General features: G+C 39.0%; 3 protein-coding genes across 6 annotated transcripts; 2 read left to right on the forward strand and 1 right to left on the reverse strand.

The window, feature by feature from the left end:
- Nucleotides 1-107: 107 nt before the first annotated feature.
- On the forward strand, nt 108-2,364 carry LOC109543326 (organic cation transporter protein; the record flags this gene model as incomplete). Its single annotated transcript, XM_019912996.2, is given in 6 exon segments — nt 108-300; nt 352-457; nt 581-908; nt 970-1,145; nt 1,198-1,370; nt 1,426-2,364. Coding segments are annotated over 6 exon segments (1,130 nt in total), but the record flags the coding sequence as incomplete, so codon positions are not given.
- A 1,945-nt stretch (nt 2,365-4,309) lies between these two features.
- LOC109543303 (glutathione S-transferase) lies at nt 4,310-13,196 on the reverse strand. 3 transcript variants are annotated; one of them, XM_019912947.2, is made up of 5 exons: nt 13,111-13,196; nt 9,419-9,575; nt 9,186-9,353; nt 8,981-9,123; nt 4,310-4,971 (listed from the first exon to the last, which is right to left on the reverse strand). In XM_019912947.2, the coding sequence occupies exons 1-5, from the start codon at nt 13,114-13,116 to the stop codon at nt 4,792-4,794; spliced, it is 654 nt and encodes a 217-aa protein (XP_019768506.1). In that variant the 5' UTR covers nt 13,117-13,196; the 3' UTR covers nt 4,310-4,791. The 3 variants fall into 3 exon arrangements, with proteins under 3 accessions (XP_019768506.1, XP_019768507.1, XP_019768505.1); XM_019912948.2 differs by lacking the exon at nt 13,111-13,196 and adding an exon at nt 11,342-11,593; XM_019912946.2 differs by lacking the exon at nt 13,111-13,196 and adding an exon at nt 10,966-11,145.
- Nucleotides 5,944-7,958, forward strand: LOC125505673 (putative protein TPRXL). 2 transcript variants are annotated; one of them, XM_048669957.1, is made up of 3 exons: nt 5,944-6,132; nt 7,186-7,616; nt 7,662-7,958. In XM_048669957.1, exons 1-3 carry the CDS (start codon nt 6,063-6,065, stop codon nt 7,809-7,811), a joined length of 651 nt encoding a protein of 216 aa, XP_048525914.1. In that variant the 5' UTR covers nt 5,944-6,062; the 3' UTR covers nt 7,812-7,958. The 2 variants fall into 2 exon arrangements, with proteins under 2 accessions (XP_048525914.1, XP_048525913.1); XM_048669956.1 differs by having other exon boundaries at nt 7,186-7,958.
- Nucleotide 13,197: the final 1 nt, after the last annotated feature.

Consider the following 13,197-nt stretch of genomic DNA (forward strand, 5'->3'; position numbering starts at 1 on the left):
CTTCAAAGCCCGGAAAACATTCCTAAATGTGATTTAACCGGCCGTGAAAGCGTTCATAGTCTGATAATTCAATTACAACTTCTTCATTTCTGTCATTATCATTTCAGTATTGGAATATGTGGGACCTAAATGGAGGACTTTCGTCGCTAACATGTCAATTGCTATTTTCTTCACATTTGCCGCCTCCATTCTGCCCTGGATCGCCCTGTGGGTGGCCGACTGGAAGATGCTTTGCTACGTCACCAGCGCGCCACTTGCCTTAGCGATTTTAACCCCCTGGATCGTCCCAGAATCCGCCAGGTACTGGCTCAATTTACGCCAGTTTATCATGACTCATTTTTTTTGCTCTAGATGGCTGGTGTCGCAAGGACAGTTCGACAAGAGCATCGGAATTCTGAGGAAATTCGCCAGGATCAACAAAAGAACTGTTGATGACAAAACATATGATCGATTCAAGGTAAAAACATTGCGCAACTGCTGCACTTATGCCGTGCTTATAATTTGCATGCAACCCTCGTATATAAAATGTAGTCGCCCAGCTGAATCGTGCAGCTTCACTATTTGCTATGACTTTCGATAGGACACTTGTGTGAGGATTCAGCAGGAGGAAGAGTGCGGCAAAAACTACACCGTTCTTGATCTATTCAAGACGCCCCGTTTGAGAAAAATCACCATCATCCTGATCCTGCTCTGGATGGCCATCTCGCTGGTGTTTGACGGCCACGTCCGAAACGTCGGCACCCTGGGCCTGGATATTTTCCTCACCTTTACCATCGCCAGCGCCACTGAGTTTCCAGCGGACACGTTCCTAACGTTTGTTCTGGATGTGTGGGGGCGACGATGGTTGGCGTGCGGGTCCATGGTGGTCAGCGGAATTTTCAGCCTTTTGGCCACCGTCGTGCCTTTAGGTGAGCCCTTTCCATTAAAAGACGCTTCGTCGCATCTAATGCCCGCTTTTCCTGGACTTAGGAGTGCCATCGGCTACTTTAGCAATCATGGGCAGATTTGCCATCAATATTTCCTACAACATTGGTCTGCAATATGCTGCCGAATTGCTGCCTACAGTGGTGCGCGCCCAGGGCGTGGCTCTCATTCACATCATGGGTTATGTGGCCAGCATAGTCGCTCCTTTCGTCGTCTATTTGGTAAGTCTCTATCCCGGATTAAGTCCGGACTCAGAGCAACTACCAATTCCAGGCTCACATTGACATCTCGCTGCCTCTTCTAATTTTGGGAGTTTTGGGCATAACCGGCGGCATTTTAGCTCTATTCCTGCCGGAAACCTTAGACCAGGAGCTGCCTCAGACCCTACAAGACGGCGAAAACTTCGGCATGGATCAGAAAATCTGGGACTTTCCATGCATCAAAAAGTAACCCAACTCGCTTCACGCTCAAAGTACAACCATCTACTTAATCTCGTTGCAGGTCTGAACCAGAGAAGCCGGCCTTTGAAAGGTCAAGTTCCACAAGGCCCTCGATCAGAGCCTCGTTTAGGGGCGAGATCAGATCGAGCATGCTCAACCGGGGCTCGGTGAGATCCAGAAAATCCGTTTGTGTACCTGAACACCTGGGAGTGTAACCGGCCTCAGAACACGTTCTGAGCCATTTGCTCCTAATGGGGACTGATTCGCGTCCCCTTGAAAGCTGTGATTTTTTTTCGGTGCGTAATTTGCGTAGTTTTTTGCGGCAGTGGAGCGAGTTCCTCGCTCTATTCGCACTTGTCCTTGCTAGTTTTTAAAAGACATATCGAGTCCTAAGAGAGTATTTATATTATTTAAATAGCTATAGGAAGGTTCTGTTTCTGGTGGCTTAGAGCGTGATGGGGCCAATACCATACACAGTGGTGGGATTAATCGATCGATAAATTGATTGCATAATCTCCAATTTTTCTCATCACTAATGCATTCATACCCCCTAGTCCAAGCGCTGATGTAATGTTGCCCCGCAGAGTACAGGGTGTCCGAATAATAAATTCATAGGCTGAGTTTGGGAAATTCTATAAAAAGTACATGGATTAATACAACAGGAAATTTCTGAATATATATATAACCCAAAATGCTAACTTTTGGTGGTGATGGTTTTGCAAAAACTTTCAGGTTCCATTTTCATTCGGACACCCGGTACACTTTCAAGTGTCTGACTTGGCACTATTTGAATGGTATACGGTGGGGTAGCAAAAAGTGACCAGAATTGTTTCAAACAGGCCACCTTCCATAATGTATTTTTTGTTTATATTATCAATTGTTTTTATGTAATTTAGGTTTCTGGAGGCTAAACTTCAAAAGTGTTCGTAATTTATCCATTACTAGGGACAATCTTACTTTTTATTTACATGATTAATAAAATATATTTTTTTTTACAAAACTGTCCTTGATTTGCTCTATACAGAGTGTCCCTGGTGAAAGGTGCCAGATTGTCTTAGAGTTGTTTCACACATATACCAGGGGGAGGGGCAGGCTGAATCTGGAGTTCCTTTTGCAAATATACAGGGTGATTCAACGTGAGCGACTTTCGTCTGCATATAAGTGCAAATTTCGTTTCAAATCAGTTTCTCTTTAACCGTTATCAAGCAAAAAATCACTTTCGTTCGCTAAACGAACATCTATGGCCAAGATTCTAGCTATCAATATTATGGTGGGGGCAACTGATTGCACGTAGGTATAATATAAAAACAATGTAATATTGGATTCGTCACTCAGAGAGCGTTACTTCATCAGGGCCCTTTGCCAATTGTGGTCTGCATTTCACCGTAACACATACCTAATCATATTATATCAGCCATAAGTCGATTTCACAGATAACAGACTTAATGAGAATCAAATCGATATCATGAACTGAATATGCAGATAACCACAAAGATCAAAGCAAACAGTTGATGAGTGGGTTAGAGTCATTATTGAGGGATTAGAAGGAATGGGATATACATATTTGTAGTCAAGTTGGGAAAAATGCGGATGTTCGGCAACCGTGTGCAATCGATTAGTATTGACAAAGCTCAACTGGGCAATAAACCGCAACATTGACAACTAGGCCGCGGTAACACTGTGTTGACTTGCGTTTTTGAGTTGATGCCGCTCTCTGAGTTAATGAGCTTTATCTCATCGGTTAATGAGTTATAACTCTTAACCTAAAAGAGAACTTTATTTCAATTTGATATTTTTTGACAATTTCAAAAAAACGATAAAGAACACGACGAGTTTTCTTGTAAAATCGATCTCTTAATTTTTTTGCATAACACTCTGGGTTTGCCAGAGTGTTAATTAGTTAACAAACTGCGTTTTTCTGTTTAGAGAGAGTTTTGTTGAGAAATATTGACTTGTGAAGAAACCGGAATTGAAAAACCCAGATTATCCACCGCGACGAAGGTGACGAGTTTTCCAAATAATTGATTATAACGTTTCGCTTGTTTTGGTCGGGGAAATATTTTTGGGAAACAATCCAGAAAAAAATTCGGATTTTGCACGAAATTCGAATGAAATTTTTTTTACAAGGCTGTTAACGAAGCCAGTGTTTCAATAAAATTCATTTTATAATTTTTCCCAGGAAATATCTGAAGATTATCAGTATTATTAAATAAAACTAAAAAATAATGCGTTATTGCCTAGAATTAATTGCTTAATAAAAACTGTTGCAAAACTTGAAAGACCGGAAATTTTAAAGAAACTTTAAAAGTCTTCAGAGCAATGAGGGCGGCTAATTTTCTCAATAACTTTTTGAAAACTTTTGCTTGGGTCGTTTTTTTTTCAAGATAATCCTAATTACTTTCGGTAGAAAACGACATAAAATATGTGGGTGACGAGTTTTCCAAATAATTTATTATAAGTTTTCGCTTATTCTGTTATTTATTATTATTATAATTATTGTTTATTCTGTCAAACATTATTTGATTTTTGTCTCAAAGTTTGTTTAAAGCTTGAACCGAATTCCAAAACTTTTTACAAGGCAACAAACTAGGATCGGATCTAAGAAAATGTCTTTTATAATTTTTCGCAGAAAATACTTTAAGATTGTCAGTATTTTTAATTGCAAGTTTAGAAAATTGAGCGTTTAGAAGAAAGAGTGCAAACAAGTAAAAAAAAGGTGATCAACATTTTCCCAGCCACAGAACTGAATTACTGCGCCGCTGCGTTGGGTTGAAACACCTAGATATTTACGCAGCACTGCGTTAACTCATAAAAATTCACTGAATTACCCAGGCCTATTGACAACGCAATAAATTAAATATTAAAAGATACAACAAATCAACTGATGGATCGATCTAATCAGTGATAGTTGATGACTAGGCCACGAGGGCATTCAAAGACACAAAGACAAAAAAACCTTTATTTGATAACATAGATTCCAACGCTAATATGTACTCTAAAAATAAATTATTTATCAGCTATACACAACGGCGGCTAAACACTATGGTGATCCGAACTAAGAACTCCTAAGAGTTTGATAACATGGTAGTGATTAGTGTGCACTTGCTAAGTAGATACTCAAGATTATACAACAGATGCCAAAAAACCGTGAATTTTGATGGGCCGATGGCTATTCGAAAAAAATCAATAAACCAGCCGAGGAAAGAACAACCGAAAACGAACAAAATCAATCGACCACTGATTGAAAAGCTTGGATTTTTTGGCATCCCGACACTCACTGGGTCACTAATGAAATATTCCGCTACATTAAGGAAACGTTCTCCAGAATGGGCTGATGTGCCCAAATCAAAAGCAAATAGTCAAAACAACAAGAAAAAAATCTCGAATCAATGAAAGTGAAACCAAAGAGTTACCTTACAAGCCAAATCTAATGTCTGGGCATGGGCGATTTGGGCGGCCGCTTTTCCAAGTAACTTTTGATGCCGGGAATGTTGTGAACTTTGTCCTTCAGCCCTTTCAGCGATGGGTAACCGTTGAGGGCCGTTTTGCCGTACATCGATTCGAATTGGTCCAATAGCACGGCAAAAACCAAATCGGACCAAGTAATCTGAAGGGAGAGAACAATCAAATTAACATTGAAATTCAACAATAATTGAATACAGCTTGTTTTATTTTTTTTTTAATTTCAAAATAATTAACACTTCTTTTTACCACAATCTTTGTCAACATAATATCAAGAAAATGATTGTGTCTCTATTGGGGAAATATTGAAGAGGATCGAAGGTTCATCTAGACGCACCCAACAAATTCGCGCTTTCAACCCGAAAAACCCAATTTGAATGTTTGTTCAGTTGCAATTTCGCATTTGCGTTTGAAACCGCGATGGAAAAAATATTCCCGACGTATCGCAAGCACGAATGACCTGCATCTTCAGAGGTGTTTTCTCGAAAGCTTCAAGACTTAAGCCGGCGTGGAAAACAAATGATTCTCGCCGTTTTGCAAGCACTAGTGGCTATGCGATTTTTCCACTTGTCCCAAACTAAAGTTTCTTCTATGTTCCTCTATTCTGGTTTCAAATGACCTTTTGGTTGTTCTGATGTAGACGCTTGCCCAAAATCAGGGTACTCATCACTTGCAGTTGCAAGCAAAGGCTGTCAAAGTTGTCTTTTTCTCAATTTTCGTTTCTTCAATTCTATCCATCGCTCTAGGAATAAAAGGTAAGTAGACATGCGTGGCCTGATGGCGGCTTTGGTTTGGAGGAGATCAGAATTAACCACTTTTCTTCCCATTTAACAACAACCGTATCTAAAACCAAGCTGGGACAAACCCCTAAAGGACACTAGAACTCAATACAGCAGAAAGAAAATGAGAGAGAATCATAATCAAACGTCTTGCAATTCTAGGAAAAATTACATTCATTCAATACAGGTGTACTGTGAAGAAATGTACTTGGAATAGCGCTCCCAAAAACCCCATTTCCAGCCTGATCGAAATTATCACCACTTGAACTCAATGCCAGCACTTTTTTTCCCTGGTAAAGTGCATCAATACTGATCTATTATCCCACAGCGTGTTTGTCATAGCATTTTTTCCCCGATAATTTTCGAAAACAGTTCAGGGAGGGGGACAATCAATCAATAAAGCTATAAATAGGTGGCCCGAATGCAAAAACAACTTATTAGTGCTTAGACTACGAAAATGGCCCCCTTACATTTTTTCGCACTGGTAACCCTGTGGTGTTCAGTTGGAATTTGCCAAATCGATTTTGGTGAGTTAATTATTTTTGCTGTTTAATTTACTTTATGAATGCGTTTATTTTGTGGTACATCACAATAGATAACTTGTAAGGACTGTTTTGCGTAGGTTCCTTATAGAAAAGGTGTAGAATATTTTTGAATCACTCTCTATGCTTTTCAATTGCATAGGTACTGAGGGTTTTTAATGGCTATTTCAATCCATACGTGGATTCATTTTAAGTCAAAATGTAAGAACGACTTTTAAGTAGGAATCTTCAAGGCGGTCAGTGAATTCTTTCGGTTTCTAGTCTTTCCATCTTTGCGAAAAAAATCCGTATTGTGCTGGACAAGTGGGCGGAAAGATAGTTTGGAAACTGGCACGATCTAGGGGAACTAGGGAGGAGAGAGCACTTGACTCCCTTCCTTTTTCATCAACTCATTATTATTATCAATTTAATTGCGAAACCGTTAACCCAATACGTCTCATACATACAATGCATATCAATGTTTGTCTTTGAGTGAATTGGGAGATTGTCTCTATTTGTTTACGTTAATGCATCTTTACTATGTTATCGGGATTAGCAGTTGATCGATATTATTTCAACATATCAGATAAATGTCAAATCTTAAACCTAATCCAGATCGTAAATTTCGCCTGCATGACTTAATGAGTTATTGCCAAAAAAAACCAAGAAAAATTAATGCAAGTTCCAAAAAACAGAACGTTCTTTGTGGTTGACCTGCAGTCTCCTAAGCTTCTTTTGTGTTATTTCTCATAATTATTTTATTGAAGATGCGATGTCTGCCTTCAGTGCGAACTTTCAACAACAAAACCGTCTCAGGAATAAAACATGGACACTAAGAATGTCCACCTCGTCAGTCGTTGACATTGCACACAAATAAGCCCCATATTTATTAGTAGTTTCCGAGCAAAGGCCGGTTTCTTAAACATTCTACGCAACACTGTATAGTTATGTATTGTTTCCAAACTTATTCGGGGCTGATAGACGATCACATCTGTCAGTATTCGTGTTTGATCGGGCTTGCAAGGCTTTTTTTAAATTATTATTTTTTTCTTATTTCAGTTTATGGTGAAGGCAATGACAATCCTCTCATCCTCAATAATATAGTTGATAAAACTAAGTTAAGAGACGACGACAGTTCTAGTACATCCAGCACGTCTGACTCAAACTCTGGCAGACCCAGCTCTTCTGACCCGAGCTCTAGCGATCCCAGTTCTTCTGACCCCAGCTCTTCTACTCCAACTACTAGCGGACCCAGCTCTTCTGACCCGAGCTCTAGCGACCCCAGTTCTCCTGACTCCAGCTCTCCTACCCCAACTTCTAGCGATCCCAGCTCTTCGGACCCGAGCACTAGCGATCCAAGTTCTTCTGACCCCAGCGCTCCTACTCCAACTTCTAGCGATCCCAGCTCTTCGGACCCGAGCCCTAGCGATCCAAGTTCTTCTGACCCCAGCGCTCCTACTCCAAATACTAGCGATTCCAGCTCTTCTGACCCCAGCKCTYCTACTCCAAMTACTAGCGATTCCAGCTCTTCTGACCCCAGCTCTTCTACTCCAACTTCGGACCCGAGCTCTAGCCCAACGGACGTTACTGATAAACCTAGCACTGGAGTCAGCACTAATGCAAGCGGAATTTCATTGTTAATCGTCTCATTCTTCAGCACATTATTAGCGTTTTATCGCATGTAGAAGCGCAAATTTTGTATTGTAACGAAGCATTGCCAACGCTTTTTGAATGTGATTTATTGTAGACTAAATTTTACCAAACGCTGGTTTCACGATTGTTGTGAATATTGAATTGTTTTAAGTTATTATGTAATATACATATATGTACAATTTCGAGGAAAGTGAATAATCGATTTCCCAAACCAGTGGAATAATCAAATTATCAAGAGTTTGTCAAAAATAATGTCATAAATAGGACTCAAAAAAAGTTTTCAAGGTTTTGCTAAAGATTAAATGTGTTAAGGTGAATCAATGCACCATGGGGTCATTTTGAATGTTTTTTAGACCCACTTACGGCAAGTACGTACTTTCATAGTGACTTTGGGAAAAGGGCGCCGACTGACACTTTGTAAATCGTTTCGTAGTTTTATTAGCCGTAGTAAGCTAACGCAGTTTTGTAGAAAAAAGAAAACAAATCTATTAGATAAACAAAGCTCTTAAAAAAATAACCTGAAATGACTAAGTCGGGTATTGCGCGTTAAATAACAAGTAGAGGTTGTTTAAAATTGATCAAGTTTCCCAGGCAGCCAAACGACCCAGACTAAACGTGAGATAAACGTCATAAAATATACAACTGGCGTTACCAAGTTACGTCTTTATGACTTCTACACGACGTGAATTTGTCGCATCCGCACGACGTGAGCGAAATGCCTCAAAACAGACGTGATATCTACGTCATTATCACGTATTAATTAAGCCAATAGGACGTTTCAATTTCGTCAATTATAGCCGGTAGTACCGTCGTATTTAACGACAGATTAAGTTAACGGCCGTTTTATTATGTTATTAATTTTTTTAAATTAACTATGGCTTCTGTTTCGCCACGCTAAGACCGAGACTTTAAGAAGTAAAAACTGAAAAACGCGTATACTTAATCAATTCTCAATGTTCGACTATTTTCCAATCGAATTAGTTTTTCTGTTGCTGAAGATTCGATCTTCAATTTTTGGTTCGAGCAGAAGATTTCCCCTTTCGAAAATATCTATAAGAATATGGTTTAAATAGAGGTCTAGAGTCCGATTGCTTAGTGCAATTCACGTATCTGTATCAAAATCTCTATGGATTTTTTTATTTGAATCATACGATTGTCGTACGCCACTAATAATTAATAAACCATTGCAAAATCTACTTACATCACTCCCCACGGAAAATCCGCCATTTTCCTGCACGATTTTTTCGAACTTCGATAGATAAAACGGCAATTCCTCCTTGGTAACTCTGGCTCGGATTTCCTCGCGTTTAATTGGGTCTGGTTCCTTCATTATCTGCATAACGGCTGCAACAAGAAGCAGGTCCAAAGTTTGCAATAACCAAAGGAAAACAACGGTGTGAACCTACCAGCCTGAAGATCGCCAAGTGTGTCGACCAAAACGTCGCATTGCAAAGCCTCCCATTCGGTCTGGCCCACTAAGCCGAATTTGCGCGCCAGATATCGGGCTATTGCGTTACTTTGGGCTACTTGCTGACCATCGATTTCCAGTACGGGCACTTTGCCATAGGGAGTACCTGCAAAAATGCCCATCAGTGAAAATTCAATCGGAAAAAACTGCAATCCCGAACGATATACTCACTTTTTTTAATTTCAGGCCATTTGTCTTTTTGAATCCGCTCGTCCTCGTACTCGACACCGGCATACGCAAATATATATCGTATATGTTCGGCCTTTCCAGGCAAATCGAAGTAGAGTAGCTTGTATTGGTGATTGTCGTCGGTCATTCTAAGCGACCGCTGCAAAGAACAGAAGCAAACATCAAAAATTGAAAAATGTAAAAGTTGTGCTAAAATCAATTTCAACCGCACACATTTAACGCCTAAAAATAGCCCATGTGTATGTACAACGGAGTTTTCCAGCGAGCAAGTTTTGCACATTCTAAAACACTTCACAGGCCATTATCGTACATATACACGGTGATTCTAATAGGACTTCCGTTCCCCAAGTGTTTCCACCACACCCAACATTCCAACATACGAAGTTTCTCTGTATGTGCATACAAAGTGTCTCAGAAAAGGTTGGAATAAAAAATTCTCCGGACCGCCCACCCTAGAAAAATTTCGGCCAAAAATCAAAATTTTACATGCGTGTTTTTTTAACTCAATCGATTCCTTTTGACGTAAGAAGGTCACAAATATGCATTTATAAAGTTTTTGGGTCAATAATAAAGCAGAAATCGTCGGATAACGATAGTGACCGATCAAAAAACGCTTAAATGTGCCAAAAATGTCAATTATTTTGGATCTGAAACATTTTTTTCAATGAGTTCGATGCATTCCTCGCGTCCGTGAGCTGAAACTGATTCAAAATTTAAGATATTAAAAATTTCGACCAAAAATCGAAATTTTATATGCGTATTTTTTGGGCTCAATCGATTCCTTTCGACGTAAGAAGGACACAAATATGCGTTTATAAAGTGTTTGGGTCAATAATAAAGCAGAAATCGTCGGATAAAGATCGTAACCGATCAAAAAACGCTTAAAATGTTCGGAAAATGCAAATTATTTTGGATCTAAATGCTCTGGAAATTTCAGTACAATCGCAAAATAATCTGCTTTTTCAGGCAAATCACAATGAAAACCTAAACGATTTTTTTTTGAATTTTTCATTAATTTAAAAAGTTCTATCAACTGCCAAGTCCTATTCTGCGACAATAATCAGCTAAATTTGTTCCGACAAACCCTATCAACTGAAAAACTAAAGCAAAGGAACGAAAACTTGTGGACATCGTGGATAAAATTACAAAACTTCGGGATTTTCTATCAATTTCCACATAAGTCGGTTTAGAATATACGTGAGCTTATCGATAAAAAGTTTCGGAAAAATTCGATTTTAAGTGGCGCCCATGCTGGCCTTCGAGGGAAATTGCTAAAGATAAAGCACTTTAGGCATGACACGACGCTATCACGCAAAATTTCCAAACTAAAACGGTCAGCGATGGTATCGCTGTCCCAATTGCTGACTTACGTGCCACACATTCATGTACGCTATACGTTTACATGTTGATTAGCTTACTAAAAATAGAATGAATTTTGTATTGTAATTGAATAATCTACACGAACCATTAATTGCGGTGCTGATTAGGTGGAAGATTTCGTTGATTAATCCTAAGGATTAAGTACTTACATTATGGTTCGAGATGAAACTGACTGCAAAAAACGATAAAGCACTCAACAGAACGTGTAGATACATGAGTATTGATTGGGTGGATCGACTGCAAAGCCTTGAATTGAATTATGAACTAATAAATGGAGACTGGTGCTTGTTTAAACAAGCGCAACATGTGTTATCTATTGTTTACTGGCAAATAGAACGGAAAATCTAGCATCTAGCATGGAAAGAAAAGGAAATTCACACAGTTATTCGGATACTTCAATGTCTATTTAACCAGTAGCTTCGAGCACAAGCTTTTCGCAGTGGAAGTTCGATTTTTCTTGGGACGATTACCAAATGCGGTCCGAGCGATGCATGCATCTGAATTACAAAACATAGTTTTACTTACGGAAATGGGGTTTTCAATGCAGCCACAAATCCCTCGGAAAATTCCTAAAGCCACCACTTGGCTCTTTAATTTCCCCAACGACCTGAACCGACTGAAATTTCAGCCGGGATTTTCGTTTCGCGACTCAATGTTTTCCTCTATCAAATTTTCGCGCGCATCGTTATTTTCCGATAGCTTTTCCACGCTGCTTGATTGCCTCTAGAACCCATCCACAATAGAGAATAGACCGAACATTTTAGAGCCAAATAGCGACTGAAGTAGAGTTGAAAAGTTTTGTGGTCACCGTAATGCTAATCTGTATAAGATGTATGAGTGTTGGGTTGGTTCGATCGATAGATTGCGGAAAAATCATTTTTTTCCTAGGCCTTGATTTTAGCCAACAATTTTTTTTCGTTTGCCAAAAAAATTTTGACCAAAACAGTGTTTTTTCGCAAAACACAAATGTAGCCATGTATAAAGTTTCGGCTATATTTGAGCCATCATCGGGAGATTTTCAAATAATGCAAACTGCTGAAAAAAACACGCAAACGAAATTTAACTTTGTACCCAAAATTTCAAAAAAGGTCGCGGGTTCAAAAGGGTGATTTGCATCACATTTCTTGCTGAAAAGGACTTACTTTAATGGAATTTCAATAAAAATTTGATCTCATCAATTTTTTAAAATGGAAATCCCCATTTTTGATCATTTTATCTTATTCAGTATTAAAAACAAGTTGTACATACTTTCCTGGCTGTGTTTCAATTCCAAATCAAAATCAATTTTTATTTTTCATTCATTTTTAAGAACATGTATGCCAATGCTTAACGGAGCAACAACGCTACACATAAAAACTGATGATGGTGGAAAAATACACCGAAACGTATTTTAATTGATAAATAGAGACAATAAATGACTGAAACCCAGGAATTGACTTTGAATTAAAAACAAGGGTAAGTTTATGTAAAGTTGTCTATTCCAAAATTGTTTAGTTTTCGTCAATTTAATGTTTTTAAATGGCTATTTTAAATGGCCCTCATATCATTTTAAATCTTTGAATATAAAACTAACTAACTAAAATAAAAATATATATTGTACCAATTGTTACATCTGGATTGTCGTGTGAAGCACTGAACATCATTTAGCAAACTTATTTTAACATGAAATTTTGAAGAAATGCACAATCCTTGTTAAGGCCTGGTAGCGCCAGAGACAAGGGATTATTTCTTGTCTCTGGGTAGCGCCTTTGGGGTGTGGGGTGGGCTTCTTGTCCTTCGTCCTATCGGGCGGTAGGGGTGGGGGCCTCCGTCTTCTGGTCACTGTTCGAGTTGTGGTCCACAGCATATTTGGGGGGATATTTTGTGTTGTGGTCTTCGAAAACAGCGCGTACTGCATCAGCCTTCCCAAGATGACGCGGGAGGAGATTACTTTGAGCTCTCTTTTGGCTATGAGACCTCGTGTTTGGAGCTCCGTTGAGGAAGTTAGTTTTATATTCAAAGTTTTAAATCATGCCAATCGTAGTTGCCATGGCGAAAGTGGCCATTTTTAATTCAATCAGATGCCAAAAGAATGCTGACAGCTGTCAGTTAAGTATTTTGAAAATAATCAATAATCATACCCGGGCGCATAAATTATAGACACGAAGATTATTTAAACGGATTTATTATTTATGGAGAATGTAATAATAATACAAGAATCCGCCTTGAGACTTTCGGAAAATGGGCCCGTCACCATCCAAACTTTCAAATCAATTTCAAGAAACATTCGCCCAATCGCCCAGAAAAAAACTTACCCTCATAAATCCTCGTCCCCCGGCCACAAACTGGACAAACTTTTGCCGCTATTTTGCAAGTTTTTTCACTTCGTTTCGCAAGAAAAA

The sequence above is a fragment of the Dendroctonus ponderosae genome, unplaced genomic scaffold, assembly GCF_020466585.1.
Source record: "Dendroctonus ponderosae isolate FM_Combo_2020 unplaced genomic scaffold, Dpon_F_20191213v2 Dpon_F_20191213_9, whole genome shotgun sequence".
NCBI lineage: Eukaryota > Metazoa > Arthropoda > Insecta > Coleoptera > Curculionidae > Dendroctonus > Dendroctonus ponderosae.

Coding starts and splice junctions, on each gene's coding strand:
- LOC109543303 (XM_019912946.2), bottom strand. CDS start 11,031: ATGTATCTACACGTTCTGTTGAGTGCTTTATCGTTTTTTGCAGTCAGT. Junction 9,354..9,418: donor ATGGCCTGAAATTAAAAAAA/GTGAGTATATCG, acceptor GCATTTTTGCAG/GTACTCCCTATGGCAAAGTG. Junction 9,124..9,185: donor ACTTGGCGATCTTCAGGCTG/GTAGGTTCACAC, acceptor TTCTTGTTGCAG/CCGTTATGCAGATAATGAAG.